An 8055-nucleotide genomic window follows, 5' to 3' on the forward strand; every position below is an offset into this window, starting at 1 on the left:
CAGGGATTTCACCAAAGCAGGAGCGGGCTGGGGTTTTCCATGGCAAAAATGGGAATTTGGGTGTTTCCATGGAATCAGGGCTGGAGCGGCCCCATTAATGCCCTGATGCAGAAATGTTTAATTGCCATTAATGTCAATATTTTCCGAGGTGATTTCCCGCTGGGAATTGCCCCAGGGCCCGCCTGGGTTTCCTGGTTACCCTCTGGAACCGGGATAAAAACGGCCCCGAGCGGCCCCGGGGCTGCAGAGCCCCGGGAGTCCGCACAGGGAGGTGAGAAATGCTGGGAGAATGGGATTTCTGGGGGAAAAAACGGGAATTCACTGGGGAAAATGGGTTCGGCCGGGAGGGGGAGGATGCAATCGCATCCCGAGCTTGCCGCGTGCTGCAGGTGCTGCAGTCCCGGCGATCCCGGTGATCCCGACGTTGTCCCGGCGATCCCGAGGGAATTCCGCCCCGCAGGATGGCCCTGAGGGCGCTGCGGGCGCTGCCGCTGCTGCTGGCCGGGCTGGGCGTGGTGTGCGCGGAGGAGAGCGCGGGGTGAGCGGGGACCGGGACCGGGACCGGCTCCTGGGAACCGGGAACTGCCCCGGGGTCAGCGGGGACCGAGACCGGGACCGGGACCGGGAACCGGGAGCCTCCTCCTGTCCCCCGGGGCCGTTCCCGGACCGGGAACGGCTCCTGGGAACGGCCCCGGGGTGAGCAGGGACCGGGACCGGGAACGGGACCGGGAACCGGGAGCCTCCTCCTGTCCCCCGGGGCCGTTCCCCTGGGTTCGGGGCGGATTCCCTGGATTCGGGAGCTGATCCCATGGGTTCGGGGCGGATTCCCGGGATTCGGGGCGGGATCCCCGGGCTCTCTCAGCCCATCCCGCGGGACCGGCCCTCGCCCGTGCCGCTGTCCGTCTGTCCCCGTGTTCCTGTATCCCGCGGTCCCCCTGTCCCCCTGTCCCTCGTTCCCGGTCCCATCCCGGCCGTTCCCGGTGCCATCCCGGCCGTTCCCGGTGCCAGCCCGGCCGTTCCCGGTCCCATCCCGGCCGTTCCCGGTGCCAGCCCGGCCGTTCCCGGTGCCAGCCCGGCCGTTCCCCAGCCCGGCCGTTCCCGGTCCCATCCCGGCCGTTCCCGGTTCCATCCCCGCCGTTCCCGGTGCCAGCCCCGCCGTTCCCGGTTCCCCGCGCCGCCGTTACTCGGAGGCCACGCTGGCCAGCGACTACAGCCGCACCATGGACCACGTGCTGCGCAGGAACTTCGTGGAGTGGCTGCTGGCCCGGCGCGAGAGGAAAAGGCAGTGAGCCCCCAAATCCCAAATCCTGAAATCCCAAACCCCCCAATTCCCCAATTCCTGAATCTCTGAATCCCCCAATTCCCACATTCCCCAAATCCTGAATCCCCAAACTCCCCAATTCCCGAATCTCCGAATTCCCCAATTCCCACATCCCCTCAATTCCCCAATCCCCAATTCCCCAATTCCCAAATTCCCAGTTTCCCCAAATCCTGAATCCCCAAACTCCCCAATTCCCGAATCTCCGAATTCCCCAATTCCCACATCCCCTCAATTCCCCAATCCCCAATTCCCCAATTCCCAAATTCCCAGTTTCCCCAAATCCTGAATCCCCAAACTCTCCAGGTCCCAAATTCCCCAATCCCTGAATTCCCCAATTCTTCAATTCTCACATTCCTCAACTCCCACATTCCCCAATTTCTGAATCCCCAAATTCCCCAATCCCCAAATCCCCCAATTCCTCAGTTCCCAAATTCCCAGTTTCCCCAGTTCCTGAATCCCCAGTTCCCCCATAACAGAATCCCCAATTCCTCAATTCCCAAATTCTCCATTTTCCTGATTCCTGAATTCCCCAATTCCCAAATTCCTGAATCCCCAATTCCAGAATCCCCAATTTCCAGAGTCCCCAAACCCCCAATTTCCAGAATCCCCAAATCCCCAATTTCCAGAATCCCCAAATCCCCCCAATTCATGAATTCCCCAAATTCCTGAATACCCCAAATTTCCAATTTCCTGAATTCCCCAACTCCAAATATCCCCAATTTCCCAAATTCCTGAATCCCCAATTCCAGAATCCCCAAATTCCCCAACTCCCCCATTCCCAAACTCCAAAATCCCCAATTCTTGAATCCTCAAATCCCCCAATTCCAGAATCCCCAATTTCCAGAATCCCCAAGTCCCCAATTTCCAGAATCCCCAATTTCCAGAATTCCCCAAATCCCAAAATTCCCGAATTCCCCAACTCCCCCATTCCCAAAATCCCCAATTCTTGAATCCCCAAATTCCCCAATTCCAGAATCCCCAAATTCCCGAATCCCCGAACCCCCAAAATCCCAAATTCCCAAATCCCATTCCCAGCAGCCCGGCTGTTTCCCCCTGGGACAACCCCGCCTTTGGGATTTTCCCATTTTTTTCCCCAAATCCTTTCCCGGGAGCGGGGTGGGGATTTGGGAAAAGCGGGATTCTGGCACCCTCTGCCGGAATTTTGGGATTTTCCCTCTTTTCCTTCCCCAGCGACAGCGCGGAGCTGCTCAGGAGGGAGGCCCAGACCCCAAAAGGGGCCGGGGAGGGGCAGAAATCCCATTTGGGAATTGCGGGAGCCCCAGGGCTCCTGGGATGGCCTGGGAAAAACCGGGAACAGCAGAGGTGAGGGGAAGGGGGATTTGGGGTTGTGGGGATTTGGGGGGGGTTTTATGGAAATTCAGGGGATTCTTGGGGTTTTTATGGAAATTTGGGGGATTTTTTATGGAAATTCAGGGGATTTGTGGGGTTTTTATGGAAATTTGGGGGATTTTTTTTGTGGAAATTTGGGGGATTTGTGGGGTTTTTATGGAAATTTGGGGGATTTTTTTGTGGAAATTTGGGGAATTTGTGGGGTTTTTATGAAAATTTGGGGGATTAGGGGGTTTTTTTATGGAAATTGGGGAGATTTGGGGTTTTTTTAATAGAACTCAGGGGTTTGTAGGGTTTTTAATGGAAATTGGGGGGATTTGGGGTTTTTTTAATGGATTTTGGGGATTCAGGGGGATTTGTTGGGTTTTGCACGGAAATTCAGGGTATTTTGGGGTTTCTTTTACATAATTTGGGGGATTTCTTTGGTTCTTTTACAGAATTTGTCGCTTTTTTGGGTGCTTTGTACAGAATTTGGGGACCCGCTGGGTTTTGTACAGAATTTTTTGTACAGAATTTTTTGCACAGAATTTTTTGTACAGGCTTTTTTTTGCTGCTGTTTTTTGAGGATTTTCAGAGGATTTTGGGGCCAAACCCTCAGAAAACCCCACCCCAGGATTCCCAAAACCCAAAGAATTTCCCCATTTCCAGAGGAAATTCAACATTTTGGGGTTTTTAACCCAGCAGGAAACATTTAAACCTCTGTGAATTCAGGGCTGGGAGAAGGGGCTGCTAAAACCGGGGAATTTTTCTCCCCTTTAATTCTGTTTTCACTGAATTTTTGGGGTTTTTTTTTGCAGTTTTCCAGCTCTGGAGGGCTCCGAGGGCCTGAGGGAATTCCTGGAGCAGGAATTCCTGGCGTGGCTGATGTCGGGCGAGCTCTGCAGGGCCACGTGAGTCCCTGGAAACCCCAAAAAACCCCCAAAATTTAGGTGTTTTATTTTTTTTTTTTTTTTTGGGATGGCATTCCCAGAGAAAGCTCGGGGGAATTTTTAGGAATTTGGGGTTTTTTTCCCTGCCAGGGCTGCGTAGCTCCAGGATTTCCATGGAATTCCCACAGGCACGGCGGGAGCAGGAATTTACCCACGGTGAAATAAAGGAGCAATAATAACAATAATAACAATAAAAAATAAAAATAAAGGAGTTATTAAATAATTATAAAGGAGTTTAGTCCAGTTCCCTGACCCCAAATCCCCTGGGAAGGGTTCTTGTTCCATTCCCTGACCCCAAATCCCCTGGGAAGGTCCCTGACCCCAAATCCCCTGGGAAGGTCCCTGACCCCAAATCCCTGACCCCAAATCCCCTGGGAAGGTCCCTGACCCCAAATCCCTGACCCCAAATCCCCTGGGAAGGTCCCTGGTTCCATTCCCTGACCCCAAATCCCCTGGGAAGGTCCCTGACCCCAAATCCCCTGGGAAGGTCCCTGACCCCAAATCCCCTGGGAAGGTCCCTGACCCCAAATCCCCTGGGAAGGGTTCTTGTTCCATTCCCTGACCCCAAATCCCCTGGGAAGGTCCCTCTCCTGCTCTCAGCTGCTGGGAGAACTCCACAGATCCTGCTCTGGCCCCACAAAACCTTCCCCGGTCCCACAAATCCTTTTTGATCCCACAGAACCTTCTCTGATCCCAAAAAAACCTTTCCTGGCCCCACACATCCTGCTCCGGTCCTACAGAAACTTCTCTGGCCCCACAGAACTTTGCCAGATCCCACGGAACATTTCTGCTCCCACAGAGCCCTCCCTGATCCCACAGAACCCTCTCTGATCCCAAAAACCCTTCCCTGATCCCACAGAACCCTCTCTGATCCCAAAAACCCTTGCCTGATCCCCCAGAACCCTCTCTGATCCCAAAAACCCTTCCCTGATCCCACAGACCCCTGATCCCAAAAATCCTTCCCTGAGCCAACAAACCCTTTCTGCTCCCACATTCCCCGGCCCCACAAACCCTTCCCAGATCCCACAAACCCTTTTTGATCCCACAAACCCTTCCCAGATCCCACAAACCCTTTTTGATCCCACAAACCCTATCTGCTCCCTCATCCCTTTCCGCTCCCACAGACCCTTTTTGATCCCACAAACCCTTCCCAGATCCCACAGACCCTTTCTGACCCCTCACCCCTGTCCGCTCCCACAAACCCTTTTCGGTCCCACAGACCCTTTTCGGTCCCACAGGCCCTTTTCGGTCCCACAGACCCTTTCCGCTCCCACAAACCCTTTTCGGTCCCACAGACCCTTTTCGGTCCCACAGACCCTTTTCGGTCCCACAGACCCTTTCCGCCCCCACAGACCCTTTTTGGCCCCACAGACCCTTTTCGGTCCCACAGACCCTTTCCGCTCCCACAGACCCTTTTCGGTCCCACAATCTCTGTCCGCCTCCTCCTCCCTCGGCACTTTCCCCCATCCCCAACTCTCCCTCAGGAGCCACGGGCCCCGCCCTTTCCCGCCCACCTCCAGATTGACAGCTGCCTCACCCAATCAGCGAGCGCCCACCCTCCTCAACCCACCAATCACCGCCCGCGCTCCCCGCCCCTCCCCTCCCGCCATCCCCGGATGCGGGGAGGCGGGGTTTCCTCGGGGCTCGGCCAATGGGGAGGGCGGGCGCGGGCGCGCGCGCGCGGCGGCAGCCAATGGGCGCGGAGGACGCCGGCGGGGACACGGCCAAGGTGACGCTGCCCACAGAGCCGCCGCCACCCCCGGCCGCAGCCGCGGGCCCGGCCCGTGCTCGCTGGGGTGGTGCCCTTCGGTGCCCGGCGGGCGGTGCGGCCTGCGCCGCCCTCGGGGGGTCGTGAGGGAGGAGATGGCCGGGGCGGGCACCGAGCGGGGACGAACGGGGAAAGGAGGGAGGGCACGGAGCGTGCGAGGGCTGAGGGGACGGCCGGGGCACGGAGGGGACGGGGGCAGAGCCTCGGGACACGGTGGGGTTAAAACCCTGGGGACGTGATGGGGACAAAGCCTTGGGGACAAAACCCTGGGGACACGGTGGGGTTAAAGCCTCGGGACACGGTGGGGTTAAAACGTTGGGGACGTGATGGAGTTAAAGCCTTGGGGACAAAGCCGTGGGGACAAAACCTTGGGGACACAGGGGGGTTAAAGCCCTGGGGGCACGGTGGGGTTAAAGCCTTGGGACACGGTGGGGTTAAAGCCCCGGGGACATTTGGGGACACGTGGGGTTAAAGCCCCGGGGACACGGCAGGGTCAGTGGGACACAGCCCTGGGGACACAGCCCTGGGGACAGCCTTGGAGCTCAGCCCTGGTGTGACCCCGGGGTGGCCGGTGCCAGCAGCATGGGAATCCCGTTGCTGTTGGTTCTTGGTTGATGATTTATTTATGATTTTTGTGGGGTTTTTTGCTGCAGATCCAGCAAGATGCAGGCTCCCGTGGCTCTCCTCAGCTCCCCAGCGCTGGTAGGTCCTTCCCTGGCCGGGCCGGGGGAATTCCCGGCGGGGATTTGGGATTTGGGGGATTTGTGCCCTCCTGCTGGCCCCGCTGGGATCCCGGCGGGGTTTGAGGAGGAAGGGAACAAGGTGACCTCTGGGGACAGCATGTGAGTGCTGGCACTGGGCTGCAGCCCCAGGAACTCCCAGCAGGAGCTCCCAGCAGGGATTCCCACTCAGGAATCCCTTCCTTTCCAGGAGGAAAACGGGGGGAAAACGGCAATAATGGGATTTGTGGGGCTGGCACCCAGCCTGGGCCGTGTGGGATTGATCCAGGGGGCTGAGACACGAGCTCCCTCCATTGAGAACCCTTTGTTTCCCAGTTTTGGGTCACATCTGGGGTGTTCTGGGGGGTTTCGGTGCTCCGTGAGGGGTGGGGTGCGGCTCTGTGCCCCGGGGTGGCTGCAGGGTCGGGTGGGGCTGAGGGGCTGGGCTGGCCCGGTGTCCCAGCTGTCCCTGTCCTGTCCCCGCAGCTCCGCTGCTGCTCCAGGGCCCTGGCCAGGCCCGTGTCCGTGGCTGTGTTCAGCAGGCCTGAGGAGAGCGCGCAGGTGAGAGCGTGGAGGCCCATCCTCATCCTCATCCTTCATCCCCATCCTCATCCTGATCCCTCATCCCCATCCTGGATCCTCATCCTGATCCCTCATCCTTCATCCTGCTCCTTCATCCCCATCTTGCTCCTTCATCCTGATCCTGACCCCGATCCCTCTTCTTCATCCTGATCCTGACCCCAATCCCTCTTCTTCATCCTGATCCTGCTCCTTCATCCTCGTCCTTCATGCTTCATCCTGATCCCTCATCCTCATCCTCATCCTGATCCTTCATCCTCATCCTGATCCCTCATCCCCATCCTGATCCCTCATCCCCATCCTGCTCCTCATCCTCATCCTGATCCTTCATCCCCATCCTGATCCCTCATCCTCATCCCCATCCTGATCCCTCATCCCCATCCTGCTCCTCATCCTCATCCTGATCCTTCATCCCCATTTTCCATCCTCATGCTGTTGATCAGGACTAACGCTCCCCTCCCCATGCTGGGTGCCAGCCCTGAGGTGTCCCTGGCTGTCCCTGATGTGTCCCTGATGTGTCCCCGTGTCCCTGCTGTGTCCCCAGGTGTCTGTGGCCCCATGTCCCTGAGCTGTCCCTGCTGTGTCCCCAGGTGTCTGTGGGCGCGCAGCCCCGGCGGCAGTTCCGCGGCACCGCGCTGTCCCTGTCCCCGTGTCCCTGGTGTGTCCCTGGTGTGTCCCTGTGTCCCTGATGTGTCCCTGCTGTGTCCCTGTGTCCCCAGGTGTCTGTGGGCGCGCAGCCCCGGCGGCAGTTCCGTAGCACCGCGCTGTCCCTGTGCCCTGTCCCTGCTGTGTCCCTGGTGTGTCCCCGTGTCCCTGGTGTGTCCCTGGTGTGTCCCCCTGTCCCTGGTGTGTCCCTGGTGTGTCCCCCTGTCCCTGGTGTGTCCCTGGTGTGTCCCCGTGTCCCTGATGTGTCCCTGTGTCCCCAGGTGTCTGTGGGCGCGCAGCCCCGGCGGCAGTTCCGCAGCACCGCGCTGTCCCGGGACATCGACACGGCCGCCAAGTTCATCGGGGCCGGCGCCGCCACCGTGGGCGTGGCGGGCTCGGGGGCGGGGATCGGCACCGTGTTCGGGAGCCTCATCATCGGCTACGCCAGGTGTGGGGCCGGGAACGGGAACGGGAACGGGAATGGGAACGGGAACGGGAATGGGAACGGGAGCGGGAACGGGAGCGGGAACGGGAACGGGAACGGGAATGGGAATGGCAACGGGAACGGCAACGGCAACGGGAACGGGAACGGGAACAGCAACGGGAACGGGAATGGGAACGGGAACGGGAACGGGAGCGGGCCTTCCCCGGGGCTGGGGCTTCCCCGGGGCTGGGGCCTTTCCCCGGGGCTGGGGCCTTTCCCGGGATTTGGGACCTTTCCCCAGGATTTGGGGCCATTCCCAG

At 58.9% G+C, this 8055-nt stretch overlaps 2 protein-coding genes across 2 annotated transcripts in view; both read left to right on the forward strand.

Annotated features, from left to right (window-relative positions):
• The first annotated feature begins 461 nt into the window (after window positions 1-461).
• Window positions 462-3565, forward strand: LOC120498185 (gastric inhibitory polypeptide). The gene is made up of 4 exons (XM_039700613.1): window positions 462-538; window positions 1088-1285; window positions 2513-2644; window positions 3469-3565. Exons 1-4 carry the CDS (start codon window positions 462-464, stop codon window positions 3563-3565), a joined length of 504 nt encoding a protein of 167 aa, XP_039556547.1.
• A 2447-nt stretch (window positions 3566-6012) lies between these two features.
• ATP5MC1 (ATP synthase membrane subunit c locus 1) overlaps window positions 6013-8055 on the forward strand; it is a 5019-nt gene continuing 2976 nt past the window's right edge. Inside the window, exons 1-3 of the mRNA XM_039700650.1 lie at window positions 6013-6070; window positions 6574-6648; window positions 7593-7759. Coding sequence (XP_039556584.1) covers window positions 6032-6070; window positions 6574-6648; window positions 7593-7759 — 281 coding nt within the window. The 5' untranslated portion in view covers window positions 6013-6031. The remainder of the gene's footprint in view (window positions 6071-6573; window positions 6649-7592; window positions 7760-8055) is intronic.

Source organism: Passer montanus, unplaced genomic scaffold, assembly GCF_014805655.1.
Source record: "Passer montanus isolate IOZ18808 unplaced genomic scaffold, ASM1480565v1 scaffold142, whole genome shotgun sequence".
NCBI lineage: Eukaryota > Metazoa > Chordata > Aves > Passeriformes > Passeridae > Passer > Passer montanus.